Here is a 25308-nt window from a genome sequence, read left to right as displayed (position 1 = left end):
CTGGAATTCAGTCACTTTACATTAAATTCATCTTTTTGCTTCAAATTGTATTGATTTCCACTCTTTTGAATTCTTTCATCTAATTTAGTAACATTGAGCAAATCTCACTGTAAAATAGAGAGCATAAAGCACAGCAGTTAAAAAGGCTTGCTGCTACCCTTCAGAAAAAGTACCTGTAATCTAGCAAGGTGCAACATCTATGATCTACGAATGACATTAAGCTAAATATATATTAAATTGCAGGTTAACTGCTGTAGACTCACATAACATGGTTTTCCTAAAGGGACAAATTGACTGTTAGTAGAGGAGACATGCTGCAATATTCTCCCTCACAATCTGTGTGGTTCAGCCCTTTGCTTCCTACTTCTCTGACACATGTCGCCCTGGCTTGCATGGAAAGGTCTGACCTTTGGAAAGTTTAGCACTTTAAATATTTAGGCTTGGGTTATGATGGATCCTCCAGGCCCCGCGGCAATGTGTGAAGCCTCTGATTAGGGCTGCTGTCAGAGTCATTTAGCTGAGTGTCTGGCTGTCGCTGCTCTCTGTGTTTGACAGGCCAGCCTTTTAAACAAACAGCCAGCCCAGTGGCAGCGCAAGGCAGGCCAGGGCACCCACTGCACCCAGGCGCAAACAGCTCACACTTGGAGAAAAGCACTCAGCCCTTGACAGCTGCATCGAGAACCAGTGGACACTGTCTCCCAGAAACATCTGAGCACTTCTACATGCTCGCACCATGTTCTGGCTTTTTCTTATGTCTAATGTGTCTTGATTCACCAAGGTAGCCTATTCTTATTGGCTTCATTAGGTTGACTAACAATACGTTTCACACTTATTCTATTGAAGTTTTAAAATAATAATATTATCACATAAATAAATGGTGCTATTTGGTATTGGTATGAAAGGAACAGGCCACCGTTTTTTCCATACTAAGATATGTTCTTACCTGAGCTTAGACGAGTTGATCAGTACCTGTCTGGTCTGTGTGCGTGCCCGTGGAAGAGCTTGGTCGCTTCTAACTTCCCATTTGGAGCTACTGGAACACATTGGGAGAGGCCAAATGCTAACAACATCTTTGGCCTGTTCCATTAAGGGAACAGAACCGTAACAAAAAAGAAATACTCCCTGTATCAAGATTCTCTGTTTACTTTTTCTGCCAGCTCACAATGTCTTTTTAAAAAGTTTTTTTTAATTGGCTTGCCCAGCAAAATAAAGGCTTCTTTTAAAGTGTAAATAGAGACTCTGTATTAGGCCTAGGCGATTTAGGGAAAAAATAATCACAATAATTTTCCCCTCGATTTTATTTTATTTTTTCATAATACATTTAATTAAATTGCTGGTTCACAAAATTACATCTTTTACATCTTTTATTCAAACCTCAAACAAAAACAAATGCTTTCATCAAATCTCATTTAACACACAAAAGTTTTCCATTGTCTTGTCCAAACTCCCAAAATAGGTACTGTTTGTACCAAAGAAATGGCTGTAAACCTGTTGATTATTAAATCCCATGACGATTACTGAGATTGACCAAAGTCGAGATTGCGATTTTGATTAAATTTCTATTAATTGCCCAGCCCTACTCTATATACAGGAACAGTTCCTAGCATAAATATGTACCTAATATTGGTGGACAAATTCATCAACTTTACTTATTTCATATTGTTGATTGGGTTGAAGGCTATTTTGCTTGTCTCTTCAGAAGCTTCTTCTTACTCTTATACTAAACACACAATCTAGAGGTCAATTTAAACTATGGCCTCTTTGTGTCTTTAACCTTCTAAAGATAGACATGGTACATCCTCATCTTAATCAACTCTCTACTATGATGGAAAATTCCTGGATGACTGAAAGCCTACACAAACAAAACAATTACTTACTGTATTACGGAGATATAAGAAGCCCTCTCTGGTGCTGAGACATAAATGCGGTAAGAATAGTAGCCTAGCTGTCTCTTTTTGTGAAGTCGACATAACATCTTTGTGTATAAAATTTGCATATGATTGCACTTTTTTTTGTTGTTGTACCAACTTTTTGTGATATTATGCTCAAAGAGATGAACATGTGATCGAGCCTTTTCATCCGACTCTGAGACAATCTGGTGTGGCATCAATCCAGTAAATATACGAGTCTTAATATGTGTGTCCTATTCTGTATTCAGAGGAAGAGCTAAGTCAGCAGCTCCAGTATTAATGCATGAGAAATGAGTGGGGCCCACAAGAATTAAAGGGTAAGACTCCCCCTTATTAAGATGTAAATTCTGGGCAGAAAACTTGCAAAAATGAGGATTCAGTGAAGTTATCAACTTTAGCCTAGTTATGCATTTCTGAGAGCCGTTGTTGTTTAGCACATGTTGAAATTACATACAAGACAGGAATCCACCTTGTCTCATTTTGCCAATCTCAATACACAACCCCCATGCTATTGAACAATTCACACTTTTTGGCAACATTATCTAGTGACAGTATAGACGGCCGACTATTGTGGTAATTCAATCTTTGTGTGTCTGGACGTACAAGCGTTGTTGCCTCCGCTGCCTCCTCTCTGCTGCTACATCCAACTCGTTCTCTCATTTCAAATTTGCACTTAACACCTTCGCGGGGAAAGGCTTCTCATTCATCAATGGTGTTTGTCCCGGTGACAAGTAGGGCGCCTCCTGCATATCAATATCAGCTAAGACAATGCTGAGCCTGTAACCTTCAGCTAAATGTCATTCTGCTTAATCCTATTTGAAAATTAAACATTGAAAAACCTTTAGCGTACCTTCCCGTCTTCCTTCCTCTCTCTCCTTTCTTTCCTTTCATTGGCCCCGGCTTTCTGCTCTCTCTCTCGCTCGCTCTGTTTTGTGCCAAGTGACATTTGTATTGTTTGGTTGTTTGTGTGTTATTTGTATCCCATTATGGTTATTTAGTCAGACTGAGTTTAATTTTATGTCACTGAACAAAATAATATAGGAGCAGCCTGTCTGCCCTTCTGCTTGAAGCCATAAAAGCCATCAACATTCCCTCTATTTTCTGTCGTTGGTGACAGACAGTGCTTATTCTCAATAAAAAAAGAAAATAACACAAAACAGCAATCAGTGTATGGCTTAAATTTGGGGGACAGTAAGGAGTTTTTCACTGTCATATTGGGGCACATTCATACATTTTGTCAAACATAAAAGTCCCTTCGTGCAACAATGCACCTACAGTATATGTTTAAAGATGTATTGAGGGAGTGAAGATGAGAAAAGCTGGGATAACATTAATATGAAAATGCAGTCATTTGCATTACAGTTAAAGTGATATTCGTCTTTCTTTGGTGAAAAGGAGATGCAGTGGCTCAAAGGATGCCTTTATAGTTACATGACTGACCATATTCACTCGGAATTGAATTTCTGCAAGTGTTTTACAACTATTGATGTCTTTGTGAGGGGCCCTATCTTTTGAGCTACAGCCGTTCCTGGAGAGAGTTTTGATGCCTTTGGTAAGGCTCTGTTGTATTTCGATACATTCATGTAGACCTTCTTACTCGCTGAGGTTTAAAAAAAAAAAAAAAAAACACTTTACTTTCAACTTTTCCTTCACACTTTTTATCATCCCCTCACTATCCATCCACTTCTTCCTCATTTCCGCTTCTGTTCCGTGGGACAGCAGTCTAAGCAGCCTCGGTCACTCTGTGCCACTGTGGCTCCATGCTCAAGTGGTGGGTCCACCGGAGGACAGCCCCACAATGCTCCTTCAGCCAGAGCTCAGTGATCACAGGGCACTGCCAATCCAAGCGACATAATCAGCTTGTTGGTCTCTCATCACAAAGGGCTTCTGAACCACTCTTCGTCTGACCGGTCAGCTAGGACCTGTTTGCCATGGCAGACTCTACCATGCGCATGAAGCCCCCGATGTCAGAGCTCCGAGGATCATTTGATGGCTTGAAGCTCTTAGTCTCTTCCACAATATGCCTATAACTAGAGCACTTACATTTATGTAGCAAACTATCTCTCAATGCATCACCTAACATTCATGCCCAACTGCTGCACAGTGTACACTTAAAGGCACTATACCAGTCACTATACCAGATTTTTTATTTCTAGTAATGAAATGAAATTTGCTTTGTCCTCCTTTGGTACATTATAAAAAACACCATCCATCTATTTGTCCATTTGTATCAATTTCATGAAGTTTCTATGACAATGACACTGAAAAGGTACCCTGCAAGTTGTGAATGCGCCTATAAACTCGTCCTTGTGAAGAATTGGGATGCTACAAATATGTTATTCAAGTTAGGAATGAGTTTGCACACATTTTAATTTTGTGCCCTCCTCTTTCATTGTTTTTAATTAAAAAAAAAAAAAACCTTTGGCACCCTCAGAGCTATGAGTCCTTTGTCAAGTCTTTCTACGCTTTCACTCATTTCTTTACATTACATGTATTTTAGATAGGCATTTTAGATTCCACCATGCCGGAGTGTAAGTGTGTGATCCAAGAGTATATCACCGCAGTACAGAATGGTCCACATGTGACCTGTGCTGCCTGAGTGAAAAAAAGTATTGTGTTGTGTGAAGCTGTAGTTTATTTTTTATGTATGTTGTCGTATGAACACAGTGTTCCTCTCACCCGTGGTCACACTGTGTTATAAACCTGTTATGTGTGAAATACTGTATATAAACAGAGATACACTTTTACATTAGCATGTTGTTGATATACAGTTGGTCTCTTACTCGCATCAGAGGTGGGAAGAAAATGTGTACCTAAGTAAGCCAATGAATAAATAATATAATCAAATATGTTTTACCCAGGGATTTTCAGTGACCGCATGAATTCATTTGCATCAACTGTTGCTGATCAACTGAAAACAAGACTGTCAGTACTGTTGTGTCATTTATAGGCTATCAATATGTTTGTGTGTTTTTTCCAGGTGGGAGATGCAAGAGGATGCCGAGTTGGATGAAGATGAGAAAGCAATGGTTGCAGACCTTCAGAAAGCGTATTTTGTTTACAACAGCAACTCTGGACAACAGGATGTTTGTGAAGCAGTCCAGGGACAGGGAAAAGACACCCAGGGGGAAGCGCTACCAGTCGATAAAAGCACTACCCAATAACTGGTCATGCTGCTAGGTTTTTTATTATGTTATAAATGTAGCTTTTAATACCAAGTAGCAGCTCTCAAACTGGTAAAACACTGTTTGATGTGCGTGCGACAAGATGGTAGAAATAAGAAGATTTTTCAATCTATACGTAAATGATAGAGACTTCCCTTTTTTATGCACGAGTGATGAGCTCTCATTTCTTTTTCAACATTGCATCAGACATATGATATGGCATCTTTTTGGAGCACTCCTCAAGACATCAGATCTGGGACTTGTTTGCTGGGGACTGTGGGATCTTTGGAGGTAGTTGAAGTTTCTAGAGACACGACTGTTAAGACACTAATGTCAGCAGATTTCCTCCCTTCCTGCCACAAGACTGTGGGAGTCATTTACCAAGTGTTTGTGCATGTGCAAAAGTGGATAACCAGCAGGGCCTAATACTGCAATAAATGCAATTTCAAATGGTAAATTAGGTGCAACATGCCCTCAGATAGCAATACTATTTTCCAGCTTGCACTCACTGTTCAGCACCTGACTTGATAAATGACCCCATGTAGCTCATGTAACAGTGATTGTTTTATAGTCTCTTTGATACATTTATTTAATTTTGATTACAATTATAAATTTTTGTACAGTAGAGTGTGCATGTTTGTTATTTATGAGCCTAATGTACTATAATTAAAAAAACCTTCTTACAATATACATTTTTGTGTGTAACATTTAATCAATAGATGATGTCAGAAGTTATATTTTTGTTGTCTAACCCCAGGTTTAATAGATTTGTATTTGCATCAGCACTGTGATATAATTTAAAAAGTTTAGGCTATTTCTGATTTCACTAAACAGACCGGGCCAAACGGTTTGAGGTTCTGACCTTGGGGACATTGAGATGGCATGGAGCTTCATCACTATGTGGTATGGTGCCAGCTATGCATCCTGTTGGAGGAGCCCCCAATGTAGAAAGTGCAGCTGAGATGATCATCGGTGTACACCTCCCCCTTCAGAACATTGCTCCACCAGTCTCACGCACAGAGCCATCACACAGTCTCTTCAGTGTACTGAATTCAAAGAGGCGACTGTGAAGTCTATGGATTGGGTCCATCCGAGGTTATAAACCAGGCAGTTAGGAAACTGAACTATCTCCCTTCCGTTACCAAATTTTCTCTGCATCCACCTGCAGTCACAAACTGTGGCCCACTCTCACCCTTCAAAGACATTGAACTCTACCCCCCGCCCCCTTTGCACCAAAGATTTGAGAGGAAATTCATTTCAGTAATTGTAAATTGACAATGAGGTATCTTTATCTTATTTTATACTTGCCTGGCCAGCCATTCAACCCTGCTTTTTGTATCTGTTCAAAAGCAGTCTAGATGGGGAAAAGCCTGTGTTCTGGCTGGCCAGGGTGATTTTATACTGGGTATTATAAATTCATTTCGTGCAGCACATCTCATTAAAGCCCATAGTACAACACTGATAGTTAAATACACTGCACTAGAAACATCTGTCTGCATTGCACTGTCAGTGTGTACCAAGATGCGGCCACAGCAGCGGCGCTACTGGCCCTTTAAATTTCTCTTCTACTCCGTTGCCCCGGTAACCCGGAAGCTTCAGACCTCCACGCGCTGCCCTGCTCGGAGTCCTTCCTGTTTGAAGAAATCAAGGAAGCAACCGCGAAAGAGTCGCCTGCGCTGATGGTTCGTGAGTCACGTTAAAAGCAAAGCATGCACCCATCTGCTATATTCTGTGCGAGCTCTTGTTCAACATGATAGGCGCAAATAAACGCTTTGGAAAGCACGTGTAGCTCATAACCATCAACTATCCGCTTTGCCAAGAGCTTGTCAAGTTTCAAAACACTTGGCACACTTTGGAAATGGTTGAACACTGTATTCACGACTATTATGCGAAATCCTGGTGGCTGCAGATTAAAAACTAAATGTAATCAATAGAAAGTATAATATTTAACATAGCTAGTTGAGGAGATGTTGCTCGTCTGCTAAGTTTGTTTATGTCATGTGACTGTGTGGCGTTTAGATTATTAAAATGTTTTAATGTGTAACAACTTACTCATTTGGGTGAATTGGCGTGAAAAGTCGCTTATCTTAATCTGGCAATGTTGTACTTTGGAACCATAAGCCATTATGTAACTCGCTAAATTTAGCTAATAGTAGCCTTATCGTCATGGTTCAATATGTAAGCAGATCAGTGTGTGTTATTATTTTTGACAGGGTACACTTAAGAGGGGCTAAAACATCCATGCTCCTTCATCACTGTGCTTCAGTCCTGACACTCTGGATTAGTATGGCCCAGGTAGTCTCTCAAGAGGACAGGGAGAGAACTACAGCACTCAAAGGTGTCCTTCATGCTACCTATTACATTTCTTACTATAGAATGCACTATTATGCACCCATTACTAAGGTATAATTATGTATTCTTTTACTTTCGCAGATTTGCTTTCAAGAATAGATTTGGACGAGCTGATGAAGAAAGATGAACCACCTTTTACTTTCCCCGAAACACTGGAGGAGTTTGAATATGCCTTCAATGAAAGTAAGACATACAATACACAATGTTTCGTCACAAGCAGGTGTTTGTATTTGTTTTTTTGCGGTTTATTATTATATAATTTTTATTTGTCTTTTGGTCATTAACATTAACTTAGTTTTCATATAATATCGATATGAGCTGTCCTAATTTTAAAGAATAAGACAATAATGGCCTAAATTGCCAATGTTACTGAATATATTTTGCCCTCTTTTTAAAAAAAATTATGGAGCAAATGTCTTTTCACAATATAATCCGTTATACTGGCAGTACTTCAAAACCCCAAAATGTAAAACTTTTTATGTTGCACTTATTTGAGAACCACAATAGGGCAACAATGGGGGCAGGACAAGCAAAATTGTATATATGTATTCATTTGACCGGGACAGTGCACATTAACGAACAATCATACAAATTGTACAAATTGTAATAAATTTTTAGCAAACGTTCCTGTACGTTTATTTGTAGAGCACAATTTATGCATGAATTGCTTCAAAGTAATTCACAAATAAAAGCACTGTAAATTAGGGCTGAAACAACTACTCAATTATGGAAATATTTGACAACTATTTTTGTAAGCAATTAATCGTTTTCTGGTTTACACAAACTCAAAAAGAGTGACAACTACATTTAGTTACTGAAGTTCTGTAGCATGTTTTTGCTCATTGTAAATTTCATAAGGTATCTGTCTGTTTCAGGACAATTATCCAATCAAAAAGCAGAATGAACTCCACTTTTATTGTTGCTAGTTAAAAACTAGGGAATAAACTTAAAAGGGTTCTCTCTTACTCAGTAGCTGAACTCTGGCGGTTCTTAGCTTTCAAACGTGAACGCACAAACATGTGCTGCTTGAGCTGAGCAAACCAAGTTTAGCTGAGCCTCTTACAAACATTCACTTTAAGTTTACTCCATCAACATGTCAACAAGCGGCGTCACTTTAGCTTTATGTGGGAAAAAGTTTGAAAAAGATTAATCTATTACCAAAACAAGCATCAGTTACAGCTCTACTATAAATACAAGTTAGTTTTCACAGTTTAAATAAAAATAAAATAAAAAAAAGCATAATCCAGAACACCTGATAAGCTTACTCAAAATGTTAGTCCAGTTATCATCTCACCTCTGTACTCGAAAGGCATTTCCGGTATATTTCCCTGAGACTTAATTGATATCAGACCGAAAGAAAAGGTGAGCTATAGTTATAGTTATGGCTGGGGTGCTATTCCCCTGTAGTTGTTTTCCCCCGCTCTCTCTCTCTCTCTCTCCCCCTCTGTTCTCTGTCAGTGTCTCTGCTAGCTGTCTGGCTGGCTGAGTGGGGGACATGTTGTGTACTCTACGGCCCGTCAGTAACCTACTCAGCCTTGCCCTGTGCCTGACGTAGTATTTGCATAACCTCGCTGTGCCTAAAAACAGACACACCAGAGACGCTTACCCCCCTCACCCATCAGTGCCACCAACCACTTCCCCTTCCTCGCCTAGTCACAGCTCACTCTCCCATGCTACCTGAACAGTCAAAATCCCTGCATCCAGCCATTTTTTTTTCATCTTTTACTGCCCTATTCTCTAAAAACTCTCCCAAATGAAGGCCCACACACACTCAGCCCACTGAGCCCACAAAATGAAAGGACATATCCAACCATCCGAATGTATGTCGTGCCAGTTTACTCCGAGACTTGTTTTTGAAGGGTATCTTTTCTATTAAAGCCATGATAGCCCTCAGGCAGTGTCTCTAGTATGTCTATTCACAGTCACTCTGGCTAGCAGGCATTTCTTTAGCAATACCCAAGCTACCTTTGCCGGAGACAGGTGGAACAAAAATGTTAATTTGACCATGTAATGATATGAATACAGACGAGGCTGTGTACAATAGTTTGCAGGTATCTTAATCACTGAAGATGATGGCTTCATCTCACTAGCCCTCCGGTTTTCCATTACTGGAAATCCAAGGTTATGTACACCTAATTAAGCGGCCAAATTGAGAACAGAATGCTAATTATGACTGAAAAGGAGAAGAAAAGTTGGGAAAACGTTATTCCTCTGAGGATGCGTTGGGGAAGGCAATGAAGCTCATCACCCCCAGCCCTTCCCCCAACCCACACACATACACGTACTTAGGCTTTCTTTTAGATATCGTTTATAGCTCCACTCTTCCTCCTCTTAGGCGCTAGTGTTTAGATCATCACCCCGCCATGAATGCATAATTGATTCCTTCAAGGTACTTTTTTGCTCACTACCGCTTTACTTTAACTTTATGCCCATCTCCGGTGTTTTCTCTCAGGCACAAATCTGCTTTTAAAAACAACTTTGTGACAAACATGTTCACTTTTTTGAGTCTTCTAACAATAACCACAACAAGAGAGGCAATACACAGCGGGTGAGATTTTTGGATTGATTGAGGAGTTCAAATGGCAGAAATGCAAAATATGATGACGAATCTTGCTAGAGGTTTAAGTTTTTAGATAACAAAAAAAAAATCACGAGAGCCCCAGGCCAACGTGAGGAAAGTATGTGCACTCTGTTTATGGGATTGCTCTTTTAGGTTCCGCAGTTATAAAGGTCAAAATTAAATTAAACACACAATTGTTAGTGTGCACTGTCAGCCGAAGAACAGATGTCCTCATTGTTAAGGAATAAACTAGGCATTCTGTCCTACAAAGGTGACACTCTTGGACGCTTTGCTGCTATTTTGTTTTTCCTTATTTACACTGAGTCAATGCTGCAAAGAGTTCGTATTTCTCTCAGATAATTTTGTGTGTTGCAACTGTGCCCATAACTCACCACAAACAACTTCCAACTTCCAGCACAGCTTTTTAATGACCTCATTTGCTACTTTGTGCCACCTGATTTCTTCTTGTATAATGTGACGCAGAGAAGCTATGCTTTCTACAGCCTACTGTAGAATTACAAACTACTGTGGAATTCTTACAGTACTTCGTCAGAACGGGGAGGCAAGAAGTAGTACTGGTGAGAAGACTATGCTGAAATATGTTAGCATCTGAGGGAAAGCGAGAGAGAGCAGTGTTTTTTCTCTATACAATCTACTGCTTTTTGGTATGACATGTAACTCCAAATGAATAGATCACTGGAAGATACCCTATATTTTACTTTTTTTTAAAAGGTAATTATTTGGATTTTAAAGCAGTACGGCTTTAAATCCAAATAATGTTTACCAACTTGTTTACCATAATAAATCCTTTCCGTAGGCCCTCTGGGGGTAATACAAGTGTTAATGGGATGACTGGGGGGTCTTTCATCTCCCCGTGGTGTCTCTGGCCAGAAAACCACACTTGCAACTTCGCTGCCGACGGGCCGGAGCCACCAATACACACTAATGGAATCACGAAGAAGAGCAGGCTAACGGGCAAAGCTAACTGCGGGCTACCACCTCTTAAACAGTATTTACAGCCAAGTATGAGTGAAAAACATTTTCTCAATTGTGTAATTGTTTGTACAATAGCCCTCTCTTCCTTTGTCTTTTCTGTCAGCGTAGTATTTACTCTCACGGACATGTAATGAGTGAAAAACCGCAACATGCTACAACACCTGCAGTGGCGCTTATGGCCTCTCGGGGCATAAGTTACTTAGTACTGCTTTAAGTGCTATGACTACCTGAAATGCGTCTTAGAAATGGGAACCAAAGGCTAAATTCTCCAGCTGCCTACAACATCACTTAAGTCTTTATGAGAAACAAAACAAGTGTCCTCTAAACTGGTGGATAAAATGCAAATGTAGTAAGTCTAAAACAATTTTCTCTCCGCAGATGGTCAGCTGCGACATATCAGGACTGGCGAGCCTTTTGTATTCAATGCCAGAGAGGACCTCCACCGCTGGAACCAAAAGCGATATGAAGCCCTCGGGGAGGTAACATTCTGTAAATTCTGAATATTTTAGAACTTCACTACACCTTTGTTTAAGTCTTCAGTGTTTTGGTTCTCCCTGCAAATATACTGTACTGTTAGCGCTACTTATTCCTTAACTACACTTTATGTAGTTGAAACATGAGAGGTCCCTGCAAAAGCGCCTTAGTTACACTAATGTGAATGTGGGTGTTTCTAAATCTTCACTAAACATATTGATTCTTGGGGTTTATTTCTACTTTATAAACTTAAGGAGTTGAAACATTCCCTATTTTTCTTTTTAAATCAGTCTCACACATTGGCAGCATATTTACATTAAGATAATGAAAACAAATGTCCTTTGTAATCGCTTTTTCATTTCTAATTTGCATCCACTACTCGCTGTGCAACTTTTAATTGTGGTTCATATTCTTTGATGTTCAAAGCAAAGTGATGCACCCGTTTGTGGGATTACCTGGTGTTTTCTTCTGTCTAATGCAGGTATACAGGCACTCCTTTGAGAGCAGCATTCATAAAGAGTTTTTGTTCTGTTCTGTTGGCTGCATAAGCTGCATCTGCGAAACATCTAAAAGTCTCGAGAAACAAACATTTCTGAAAAAGAAAAGCAAAAGTGCGGCCGTAACAGAGCGAAACAAACGAGCTAAACATCCAAGAAGAGATTGGATTAAAGTTTTCAGCTTCAAGAAAATTCTGTGCTAATTATTTCCTTTGTGTAATTACTGATGAACACGTAATGCATTAAAAACACTATTTCTACAGCTTTAATCTGGAAACCTCTTTTACACAGACCAGTGTAAATGACTTTTTAAGGAGAATGAAGTTTATTTTTTTCTTGCTTTAACCTCTTAACCCCCACCTTAAAGCAGTACTAAGTAACTTGTTTACCTTAATAAATCCTTTTCGTAGTCCCTCCGGAGGTAATACAAGTGTTAATGTGTCTCTGGCCAGAAAATCACAATTGCAACTTGACTGTGACCGGACCGGAGAAACCAATACACACTAATAGTATCACGAAGAAGAAGCTAACAGGCTAACGGGCAGCTAACTGTGTGCTAGCGCCACTTAAACAGTATTTACAGCCAAGTTTGAGTGAAAAAAATTAGTTCCATTGTGTAATTGGATGTACAATATAACTCTCTACCTTTGCCTTTTCTGTCAGCGTAGTATTTACTCTCACAGACAATAAGTTAAAAAATCGCGACTTACTACCTGCGACTTACCTGCAGTTGTGCTTATGGCCTCACGAGGGCAAGAGTTACTTAGTACTGCTTTAAACAAGTGCATTTTCTCCAGTTCAACTTTACCCAAATCTAAAAGGTTGTAGCCTATAGGCCAGTGTAACACCTCATTTGAAAGGTAATTTGAACTGTTCTGACTGCTTTTCGTCACTTTTCTGTTGCTCTTTTGTGGCGTTTATGTTACTTTTTTGTCTCACATTTTTATCTCCTTTTCATTGCTTTTTTGTCGTCGCTGTTCTGACATTTTTTTCAAGAGGCTTTTAGATTTAGGTAATGCCAAACTGGACAAAATATGCTTGGTTCAGGTGGGGGGGTGAGAGGTTAACTTGCAGTTCAACATCACTGGCTGTTCTGTGAAACTGCAGTTTATACAGTAAGTATACAGTAGTACGCAAAATTAGCCTGGGTGCCCACATCTTTTCATACCACTATGTGTAACTTTGTTTTCGGCAGACCAAATTTTAATGTTGAATCACCAGATGCATCTTGAATGTAAAAGACATGGCTGGGCTCTACAGTTATAGTGATGTCGGTATCTCTGTCCAGTAGTGTTCAACTTAAGGTTTTGCTCTGTGCCAAATTGTCTTCAACACCACTCACTGCATTGTACTGCCTTTCACGTGTCGCTCTGTTCTCAGTCTTCTGTCGAGAATGCTGCAGGACCTGGTGTTCGTCTGTGGTTGTTTATGGTTGTGTATGTCTGATAGGGGGCTGGGGAGGGCAGTATTGTCAGACACATCACAGCACCAGATGTCCAATTTGCACTTCAGCCTCGTCTGAATGGAGAGATAGATAGAAGGAGGGAGTGGAGTATGTTGGTGTGATGGCCTCCAACCAAAAGAAATAAATAGCAACAAAATATGTGCTCAGTGTCTGATATAGGGAATCATATCTCTTAATTTTTATATGTATTATAATATAATATATGCAAAGATATTTTGTAATTAAGCATGCACATGTAGATATACACATGAGCAGTATTCTCCCCATATCAGTTTGGAGTGACATGTTTTCATTGTCCTTCAACAAAACAATTTGAAAACACTGATAACATTGTGTATTCTGCATGTTTTTATTTCTACCTACCTATTGTTTGAAAATGGTAATAGATAGAATTGGTAATAGATTAGGTGAGTTGGATTCAAGCATGAACAGGTGAAGCTGATGGATTTACATGTGTAATCCAGTGAAGGGGAAGTGCTCCGAGTGGTGAGGTCACCTCTGCTGTGCAGGTGTCAGCCGTGGTCTAATTCTTGTGATTTCTGTGATTCCCTGATGAATGTGTGTGATAGCAGGCAAGCATAGGGTCTGGCCCAGATGGAGCTCTATTAAGCTGTTAATAAATGAGGATTCTTCACTGCTCTGCCTGCATCTGTGGAATAGAAGGCGCTCGCAAATTTTTCAACACACACTCTATGGACACAGACGCACACACTGAATCAGAATATTATAATGATGTAAAGCTAGCCAGATGGCTGCATTAGAAAGCTCTCTTTTTCTCTCCATCTATCTCAGTCTCTGGCATTCTCTGTCTTTATTCTTTCTTACTACTTCTTTTACATTTCAGTAAATGTGTGTTCTGGATTTTAAGCAAAGAATAAAAGCATTTCTTCAAGCTGCTTTTTCTATGCCATTCTAATCAGCTGTGTTTTGTGGACAGGACTGACTTTACACATTTCCAAATGATTCATTCATTTGTGTTTTATAGTGTTCCTGGCTACACCGCGTTACATAACAAACACTCATTTTGATGTATCCCACTGTAGCTGTCTTTGACGATGATAAGCTTCACACTGCAGATGAAACGTTTAGACTTGGTCATGCTCGCATTATGGGATAATTGCACATTAATCAGTCAGTAATACACAGGACAACTGTGACACTGCTTTGTAAGCTATTGTCTGGAAACGACTGTGTGCTTTCTTCTAGTGTTGGAGCTCGCAGCCTGCAGTTAACTGTACTCTTCATGACCATTTCTCTTTGCTCTTCAATAAAAGCATTTAACGGAAGTTGATAGCACCAATACATTTCTATATTTGACACACTTTTGCTCTACCCTTTCAGACATTATTGTTAAACTCAAATGTGTTAATATTTCACATGGTGTGTGATTAGATGGGAAAACTTGGCATATTGTGGTGTCAGTACCCTCAAAGTAGCCCGAGGCCCTCTTCCAGTCTAGAGCATTTTGTTAGAAGTTAATAGGATCTCTTAAAGTCAAACTGTAAATGACAGCTGTCCGAACTGATTCACTGGCTCCTATCATGTCTCCATTCCCCAAACACTTCATCAGGGCTGCTTCAGCTTTCCCTTGCTGCCAGACATATAGGCAGATACAGTATCTGGTTGACGGAAAAGAGTGAAGTGAAGGATACTTGATGAGGGAGAATGAGAAAATGGATGAATTGGTTGGAATAGTCAATGGTAAGGTTTAATACTGCTGGTTTTATGTGATTGATGTGGGATACAGTGCATACTGATTGTTACGGAAATGTGTCCCCCGTTGGTCTCACAAATAACGTGAGCAGGGTACAGTATGGAAAGCAGAGGGTACAGCAGGAGTCAGCCAAATCTACGGCAAGTGTAAAGTGTCTTTCTGTCTATGTGTGCCTGAGAACTGTGTCATCCCCTGGGGATCCCTCTTTCCTCTGACACAAGAATGACAGAGACCTCATGGGAAATGCTCTTGCTTTCTCTCTGCACGCTCTCTTCTCTCTCTCTCTCTCTCTCTCTCTCTCTCTCTGTTTCTCTTTTGGATTGACAGATCATAAATTCACAACAATAGGGCCTATTTTGATACTACTTTCTGTTGGTACATAGGGCGGACTTAAAATAAACAACCTTTCTATTGCCTCATACACTTCATTTTATCCCGGCTCTGAGTGTGCTTTGCTGCTGTTGCGGCTGTTGTTGTTGTGTATTGTTTGAGGGGATCTTCTTTCCCTTTCTTTCCCTCTCTATTCTCTGGAGAAGAGGGAATGCTTTTCCTGGGTGCAGTCAGTGATATGGCATAGAGCCGCTCTTTTACTCTCATTATATAAACAGCTTTTGAAGCCTCTCGTGCTCTCTGTTTCTTATGGCTAAGTGTCTTTTGAAGAGGGTCCTGGACTTGTGAGACAAGAGTGCACAGTCTAATCTATGAACTGGAGTCTATGACAGTATAAATGCTTTTAATGTATTGTATGTTTCGAGCCAATTTTGAAATATTTTAGCCTCTTACAGAAACAAATACGTAATGGCACTTGGGCACACTGAAAAATGTAAAATCTAAAGACAACAGATTAATTGTCATAACACAATTGTACTGATACCACACATGCAAGGAGTTAGGTGACAGTATGGCAAAAAACTTGTTCCACTCTAGTCAAGATCATTTAGAGACTTATGTTTTTATCAAGTTTAAGTTATGAAGAGAAATGTACAAGATGATGGTTTGTTTCCCTTTTGAATGATTGCAGAGGCCTCAGGGGGCGAAAATTGCGTAAGAAAATGTCCTTTCTGGTCCTTCATTGTGAACAATTGGAAATTATAGTATCCATTGTCTCTTTGTAACTGGTCTGGTTGGCCGTCAGACACGTTTAGCGTTAAGTGTTAAGCCGAAAATAGTGAATAATGTATTTTAAAGTCCTAATCATCTGTGTATCATTGTGTATCCTCCTGCGTCGAGCCTCTATTGTTGACAACGAAAGCACTCTGTGTAGCCTCCTGCTGGCATTTCATTAAGCCTTAATAACACACAGGTAATTAGGTGACAAAGAGACTTTCTTGCTGCACTGATCAGCTGCTGAGACGGCCCTCCAGGTCTCTCACAGCGGGCAGTGCTGTGATGCATGTTTTGTCTTTCAGGCAGACGCACAGTTTCAGTGTGACGTATGACTACGTACAGGATTTTGATATGATCTGTTTTAAAGAGACAGGAGAAGAGCAAATATGTTATTATTACTAAATTACTTATTTGTGTTTTTAGCTATTATGGTCTGAATACTAACGTTTTGTGGTCTTCCTTACATATCCAATATGATGAGGTTAAGTTGAGGAATTTGCAAATACAACATTCAAATCAATTTACATTTGCTTAAACCTAACGCTACTGAATAGATTTTAGATTTCACATTTTGAGTCACATTTTGTATTGGAGTGTTTTAGAGGAACAAGTTGTGTCGGGGTCTGTCCTGCACTGTTAAATGCAAATACACATAGGCAGCGGTTTTCTCCAGGCTGTACCTGAAGAGAGAAAAAGGGGGCAAAAGGGGGTAAAAATGGTGAAAAGGAAAATAAAGTTGTTAATGTCACCCGACCATGAAAGGTTTGTCCCGGGGTTGAAATAACTGGATGTACAAGCTTCTTTAGTGCTTTGGCTGCAGGGATAAACATAACTTACATCAGCCCTGGTGTCTGTGCAGGAGATTTCCTCTCCTGGCACTTCCAACCTCTACATTCTATTGCACTGTGATTCCACACACAAACCAGGGCCCCCCTCCCTTTTAGTAGCTCTTTTTTTTACAAGCATCATTTGTTTAAAGGTGAAGGTAAATCAAACCATATTGGCACACTGATATTCTTGCATTGTTTTAGATTACTATATCGAGTTATTGTTTATGTATAATATATTACAGATAAACGCTGGTCAATATTTCAACATTTTCCCCTATTGTTTCTTTGTAAAATTTAAGTAAGTAAATAATTAAGTGCTTTATTTGTCATTGTACAAGCGTACAATGAAATAGTGTTAAGGTGTTTGTCCTGAGCCGCTGCGACTGAGCCGCACCACGACTGTGGGCCAACCTTTTTGGAGATAGAGGAACTGTAGCACCCGGAGGAAACCTGGCTGCCTTCAGTTTCCTCTGATCCTCTGAGATGGTGCAGCGCCTCCTGGGTTTGTCCCTGTCTCAGAGCGTGGTGTCCTGCACTGGTCAGCACCACCTCTTCCTTCCTCTTCCTCCTGCGCAGCTCCCTCCGCTCCACAGCAGTCTTTCACCATCTTCTGAAGAGCTTAGCAGTTATTTTGTTTTATTCTCCAGTGAACGTCCATTAGCCAGTACAATCAGTTAGATTTTTACATGAAGCAAATTGGGTTACATTATATTTCATGTTTACTGCAACTTTTGTGGTGTTTTAGGACATGAATATTGACTTTTAAAACAAAGGTTTACAGCCCTTTTTATGCTTTAGAGTTGACCGTATCAGGCCTAGTCACACACCAGCGTACATTTTTGTGCAAAGAATATGTTCCATTGCTGACCCCATTGATTGTCTTTCCCCACAGATCATCACTCAGTATGTTTATGGGCTGTTGGAGACACAGTGCAACATGACTAGAGTATACCTGCCAGTAAGTACACACACCAAAGGCAATTTCCTCCTTAGATGTTGTGCTCTTGAAAAAAAAAATGGACACAAACACTCAGGCTGCCACTGTGATTGTGATATGTGTCCTGTTCAAGTCAGTGCCCGAAAGGGAACTGCTTTTGAGTCGGCTTTTCCTCTTGTCATTGTCTTTCTCCTACTGTCTTGTACCGAGTGTCTCTTAATTCTCGCCTTCCCATCCTCTGCCCACATTCTTTGTGCAAAAAGTGTCTCTTCAACAAATTAACTGTATTGTGACGTGTCATTTCAAAGCGCCCGAGCTGCCGCATGCTGATGCCTAATCTGCTTTGCATTCAGCGGTTATGAAGGGGACTTTTCTACTACGGCATCCGCGAGTTATTCTTGCTGTGCTTTATTCAGCCTCAGAGCACCCACTTGATCCCTTCCATTTGTTGTTGTAAGCATGTTTTGCCCCCCCCCCCCTTTTTTTTACCTCTCTATCCCCAGCTTTTTTTTCAATGTTTATAAATCTTGTGATCATTTTTCAGGCCGCGTTTATAGGGATGTTAGCTAGAGCTGGTGTTTAGAGCGTAGCAGCTCCGGCGCTAACAGTGTCCATAAATCACCAAGCCAAAGACACAGCGCCTTTCATTAGCCCCCATACACTTTTACAGGTTTATCTGCCTGCCCTATTTATCTCATTATTCCTCTAGAAAATTGCTCTGTACTGCTTTTGTGCTGCCCACCCGCCTGCCTGTGTGCGGTGTGTGTGTGTGAGAATGTAATTGTACGTTGGCGGTAGGTCTGTGTCCACCTGTATGCTGTTGAACTTGTGACCGTAGATTTTAAGAAGATTAACCGCCTCCCTGTATAGAGAAAAGGGAATGAAGATTTTTCTCTCCCGCTCGCCTCGTTTTGTCGTCTTGGATTAAGTTCTTGCAGCTGCCACCCATTGCTTTTTATGGACACCGTCTCCAGAGATTCTCCCAGGCACGCACACACAAGCACGAGCGGAGGACAAGGTTAACATGTAGGTCTGTCCATAGAAGGCCTTTAAAAGAATCAGAATACACACATTTGAATGCTACATTTTGAAGATATTTATAAGGTTTGGACTTTTCGAGTTAAGATTAAATTAGAAACTATATAAAGTTCATATCACTGTTAATTTATTCAGAAACTCAAGACATGGGACTCACAAAACAAATACAGAAAATTTTAAAAGACAAAGAGGTGCTGCAGACTGTGAGCGGTTTAGGACGCACCTAAACCGCTCACAGTCTGACTTCCCCTGCGGGCTCCAGCAATTGCTGACTTGGGGCTAAACCAGGACTCGATAAGGAAGGACTAAACGAGAACTGAAAAAGACAAAAAAAGTGCTGTAAAGTTAGTATTTGCAATCGTAAGTAGGCTATCTTTACTCGCTAATCGTACGATATTGTGAATGCATTCGATATTTATTGATCAGTCAATCAGAGTTGTATTTTCTAGCACCTTAACGACAGGTGCTTAAGGTGCTTCACGGAGAGGACTGAAAATCATGACATTAAAGCAGTACTAAGTAACCTGTTTACCTTAATAAATCCTTTTCGTTATCCCTCTGGGGGTAATACAAGTGTTAATGGGATGATTGGAGGGTCTTTCATCTCCCCCTGGTGTCTCTGGTCAGAAAACCGGAATTGCAACTTCGCTGCACCGGGTCGTAGTCACCAATACACACTAATGGAATCACGAAGAAGAAGCTAACTGGAGGCTAGCGCCACTTAAACAGTATATACAGCCAAGTTTGAGTCAAAAAAAAGTCTGTGTAATTGGATGTACAATATCCCACTCTCACGGACGATTAATGAGTTAAAAACTGCAGTGGCGCTTATGGCCTCTAGGGGCATGAGTTACTTAGTTCTGCTTTAAAAGGAAGGAAGAGGACTGAATTGAGGTGTCATTCACTGGTTTGCTGTTACTTCTGTGTTAGATGGATCCTGCGGAGGGTGAGCCCTGCAGTTTTATCTACGTCACGGAGGATGCCCTTTCCAACCCGTCCAAGCTGCTGGTGCTCATCCAGGGCAGTGGTGTGGTGCGGGCTGGTCAGTGGGCCCGCAGGTTGATCATCAACCAGGACCTCAACTCAGGAACACAGATCCCCTTCATCACAAGGGCTATACAGGTAATGAGCACAACAAAAGAATATGCATTTCTATCCATTAAAGACTTGCTTTCCTTTGATCTACGAGTTTAAATAAACCACTGTTATTATAAGCAAAATATTAAATACTTATCATATTCTTATAAATGCCCTTTTCGTCAGCCTCGATGCATATATACTCAATGCACAGCCATGTGGACCTCACGGATGCGTCAAGCATAAATCTACCTTTAGGCACTTATGCTATATAGGAGGCAGACCATGTGTAAATATTTGTATTTGAGAATATTTAATATGGTTTCACACTCTCAACTTTTGTGTGTGTGGAGATTTCAACATTTTACCCACTGTTCCAACTTTTCCTGAATTCGGATTGTTTAAACACACAGTGAAAGCAGCTTCCCTGTTTGTCTAGAACCAGGTGTAAAAATGGGCACAATAGTTTAAAATGCCAGAGTGGTGCTATAGTTAAAACAAGCCTAGTGTTCATTCATAAGACTCTGCGAATGCCTTATTTAGACATCCTGTTCACACTTTTTTCTTAGTTGTGATTACACATTGTAGATGCTGGTGGATCGTACAATATTGGATTGTTAATTGTTCATCTTCATGTTGTCTTTATGAGCATAGTGTGTGCACGAGGAAATAATATAATTCCCATAGCCTATAGATGCAATGACAGGTGAGAGGAGCTCGCACCAGAAACAACCACGGAGTGAAAAAAAAACTGTTTGGGGAGTGGGTTGCTGGAGTAGAGGGAAAGCTTATGATTGGTTGAAAATGGACAGAGGGGAAAAGAAGAAGGGGTTTGGGGGGGAATTGAAGCAGGACGAAAGAGAGGGAGAGGGCTGGGGAGTGACTGCAAATGGGGTGGGGACTGGCAGAGGAGAGATGGGAGTGTAGCGGGAGAGAGTAGGCAGAAGGCAGCCGTCTGACAGCTCCACTACTGGGAGAGGGCCTCTTAATGACAGCTTATTCCTTCATGATTTCAATTCCTGACAGTCGACAGGTCTGCTTGTTGCATCATGGCAGCTGTATCATTACCTTCTGGCCCTGTCAATGCGCCGCATCCTGAGACTGAGACGGTGGAGGTGGAGGGTGCCAAGGGGCCTTGAAAAAAGGGGTTAGTTGGAGGGAGCAAAGGAGGCAGAGGTAGTGAGGATACAGGGAGGACACACTCATAATAATTGAATAAGGAGGGAGAGTATTGAAAGGTGAGATCATTAATTGTCCTGTCTGGTTTATGTATGGGCAGCTGGTTAAGTCTGAGTTGTACTTAAGTTTTTTTCTCTTTACTTTTCAGACCGAATTAGAAATATGACGGTGTCTGACACTTGCCAAAGTACAAAAAGTTATTTTGAAGGTTGAGCAAAAATTTTCCTAGTCAGTCGCTTTACAAATTGACAAAAGTCAAAGCTAGAGTTCTGCTCAGGAAACAAAAACTTGTATTAAGGTCGTCAAACAGTGGACGACCTAACCCCTATATTCGTATTGGTGGCCTTATTCTGGTATATGGTAGTATGTATTTGGCTAAAAGTGTGAAGTAAATTAACCGGGCTTGTGTGTAGCCCTTATGCACTGTCTGTGTGTATCTGTGGGCATCAGGTGGCGGCAGAGTCCAGTGAGACATCATTGTATCCATTTATCCAGCTTTAGCCAGAGGACAGTTGTGGATGTGTGGAAGGGTCAAATGATTCTCTGCCTTGCCATGGCCTTGTAATTGTAACCCTCGGAGCAACTTGCACACACCTCCAGGTCGGGAGGTCCCAGCACGTCCTGCAGCTCAGATCAATGTACTTGACACCTTCAAAGGTGGGTGTGGGGCCTGGACCTGCTCTGAGGTTAAACCTTTTTTAAATAGCCTCCCGCAGGAAGGCAGCTGTCAATAACACACTATAATTACCGAGGCCAGATCCGCCAAAGGCCCGGCTGCATGGGCAAAATTAAAAATTGATCAGAAAGTGAGAAAACATTATTTTGTGGTAGTATCCCCATTCCTAACGGCACTGCAGGCCTATGCAAAATATCATCAGGTGGGATCTCAAATGTCTCCCAATCTATCTACTATTTACCCCTCCTATCCAGCGCTATGATACATGATACTCCTCTTTGCAGTAAATCTTGCTGTTTAATACTGTGCATGACTCTGTGTGTGTGAGTGTGTGTGTGTGTGTGTGTGTGTGTGTGTGTGCATGAGCGTGTGGATGTGCTGATGTGCTCCAGGTAATTGTTGATCGTTCCCTATCTGAAGATGGGGCATGAGTTTACATGCATGCGGACCTCGCAGCGCTCTATTGATTGTAGCCTCATTGAATTTCTCTTGGTAGGAGCATTCATTTGTCAATCACAAAATGATGTAAAGAAGATAATGTTCATCCTCAGGCACCCATGAGAAGAAAATGCACAGCTATTATTTCACATGATAAATATGAGCTGAACTATTGCTCAAATGCAAACATTGTTATAGAGCTGTAGGGATTGCAAGGGAAAGTTGTAGCTTTGTCTGGTCAGTTGATACATTTCGATATGGTTATGGACTGGTGCAACATAGACTCCTGGATTAGCAGGGAGGGTTTAGAAAAAGGCTGGGGACTACTTTTGTATAGTATTAGAAGTCCAATTTTAGGAGGTCTGTTATAAGTATGTTAAATGTACCGATTTTTTGTACAATGTTGTTTTCACATGAAAGACGGTTTTGAATTATTTTGGTATTGTAACATGATTTAGCTGAAGGTAGGATGGAAGGATGAATAACAGAACTGGGGGTGGATGACTTTGATCTTTTTGTGATTATTCGCACAACACATGTATAAGCCCACATCTGATCATGTATTTTCCTCCGTCTGAAAATTAACAAATTATATCATCAAAAAGCCTTGTCGCTCTGTGTGTTTCTGAAAGTGGGTGTGCATGTGCGAGGTGGGTAGTAGGTCATCCGCTGCTGCAGGCTGTATGTGCACGTCCCATTGGGAAGGTTTTGTTTAGTCTCTCATCCAGAGGGCCCCAGGCACAGAGTGGTGGATACCTCTTCACACTCTCCATGGGAACACTTCTCTTTGGACTGTGCTCACATACACAGCCACTTCTCTGACAATAGTTGGTGCAATTCATCAACCTGCAGAGTTAAATATTTCCAAACACATGCTTAAATCAGTTCAATTACCCATACAAACCTCACACATTGCACATAGCGTGGCTTTCATCTTCTTGTAAATTTCCCCAAGTATTCTCCATTGCAGCAAAGGTTAAAAAGTGCTTAGCTCGGGACGAACCAGAAGGAAATTGAGTTTTGCAAGGAGCTGGGGGTGAGCGCATATAGGTGACCGGCTGCGAATTTACACTGCACTAGGCACACTATGCAGACACACACAATCATCCAGCGAGCATCTTTCGGGGTCAAAGTTGAAGCCTGCTTTAAGCTCTCCAGCGCTAGTGTCATGATCCTAGACTGGGCGCTCCCCACTTTGATCGATGAGCGGGAACTTAGAGCTTAAATAGGGGTTACCAAGGTTCTAGGGGAACACCAGGGTTAGAGGAAAACAACAACATTTCTTATTCGTAATTGTTTTACTGCTGGGTTTGTGTTTGGAAGGAATAAAGCAGGCTACAGGGAGTCTCTGACTTTCCTGGATGCTTTTATAGTTTCTAGCGCAATTTTAGTGGTGAAAGTACTTGCTTGAGTTGATTCTGAACTAAAGCTTTGTATTACTCTACAGTTGTTTGTACCGCAATGTATGCATGTGGCTATTTTCAAATGTTGTGGTTAGACTGAAAACATAGTAAAGAGATTTTCTTACATGGCATGGATGGGAATGCATTTTGCAGGACTCAAACATGGTGTATGAGTATATAATGGCATACTGTTTGTTGTGTTCTTGTGAAAGGATGGTCAGACGATAAGTAGAGATGGCATCAAGGAGCACATTTGTCAGTGTCTTGTTGTCGACTGTACCCCTGGGTCCGGTCCTTATCAATCCAAACAAAGAGGGGATTTTCGTAGCTGTTGTCTCAATGTTGTTTGCATCTATATTTGTGCTGGAACTTACAAGTCATTTTCTTTAGCGCTGTCTCTGGGCCCACCAAGTATTCAAACTTGGCGTCTCATTAAAATCATATTTTTGATATCGGTTTTGAGTTCCTCTGTTTTGTTACTAGTGTTCTCAGTAGAACCTTAACTCACAGTGGTACTTTTTAACACGGCACAGCTCAAGATGTGATGCCATTTTGCTCATGTCCATATAGATCTAGCTTAAAAATACAATAACGGCGTCTTTCTCGAATCTCATGGTTCAGCCAGTGTAATTTTTACATGTCATTTGATTCCATCTGAAGTGAGTGTCTATCCATCCGTTGCATTTGGTCTGGCTGTGCGCTCCCTTTATGTGACATTACGGCGCCTGTGATAGGAGTTATTATCTCCGCATATGCTGACAATCCGAACCCTCTCAGGAGCACACACTAGCAATGCTTGGCTGACTTGTTTGCGCTGATGTCAAGTTTCTGCGGTTAGCAGGCGGTTACCATATGCCACTGTGCTGCCGTCGCCTCTGATGTCAGTCACATGAATGTCAACCTGAGCTCCTAATGCTGTAGTCTGAGGAGCACAGCCAGACAGAGCACGCAGTCACTCGTGCACACAGGAACATGCTATCTTTTTTTTTTTTTTTTTGCCAGTGCACAAGTCAAACAGTCAAACACTAATCTGTCCACTTACATTTGTGTTGTTCAAATACACTGCCGGGCAAGAAAATCAAGGAAAAAAAAAAGTTTAGCAACATTATGTGGCCAAAGAAGGACGTCGCTCTCTGTATGACCAGAGGACCCCTGCAATGTCACAGGCATATTCCAAGATCCACTAATGGTGGGAGCATGTCATTTTCATGTAGATTGGCCACCTCAGAGTTCAGGCCTTTAACCCAGATGAGAGTCTTTGGGATGTGAAAGAGAAGGGTTTGCGCTGTGGTCCGAATCTCCCATCGACTATACAAGATCTTGGTGAACAATTAATAATGCACTTTCACTGCAGATGAGTATTTTAGTATTATACCTGTTTTAGTCTGAGTGTCTCTCTAATGTAAAAGTTCTTTTCAGGGACAATCATCAATACTTTCAAATTACACAATTGCCTTCTCTCATAGTGTTGCTGTATTTTGCTTACTTTAA

General features: G+C 40.8%; 2 protein-coding genes across 3 annotated transcripts in view; both read left to right on the top strand.

Moving 5' to 3' along the window:
- kiaa0825 (KIAA0825 ortholog) overlaps positions 1-5472 on the top strand; it is a 98017-nt gene extending 92545 nt beyond the window's left edge. Inside the window, exon 23 of the mRNA XM_079571908.1 lies at positions 4891-5472. Within this exon, the coding sequence (XP_079428034.1) occupies positions 4891-5074 (184 nt within the window). The 3' untranslated portion in view covers positions 5075-5472. The remainder of the gene's footprint in view (positions 1-4890) is intronic.
- A 1181-nt stretch (positions 5473-6653) lies between these two features.
- Positions 6654-25308, top strand: part of arb2a (ARB2 cotranscriptional regulator A) — a 106929-nt gene continuing 88274 nt past the window's right edge. For both annotated transcript variants that reach the window (XM_079577229.1, XM_079577230.1), the window contains exons 1-6: positions 6654-6756; positions 7288-7412; positions 7508-7609; positions 11361-11461; positions 17962-18027; positions 19975-20166. In XM_079577229.1, the coding sequence (XP_079433355.1) occupies positions 7316-7412; positions 7508-7609; positions 11361-11461; positions 17962-18027; positions 19975-20166 (558 nt within the window). In that variant the 5' untranslated portion in view covers positions 6654-6756; positions 7288-7315. The remainder of the gene's footprint in view (positions 6757-7287; positions 7413-7507; positions 7610-11360; positions 11462-17961; positions 18028-19974; positions 20167-25308) is intronic.

This window comes from Gobius niger (assembly GCF_951799975.1).
Source record: "Gobius niger genome assembly, chromosome: 1".
NCBI classification, from domain to species: Eukaryota; Metazoa; Chordata; class Actinopteri; order Gobiiformes; family Gobiidae; genus Gobius; species Gobius niger.
This window is presented reverse-complemented; position numbering and strand designations above follow the sequence as displayed.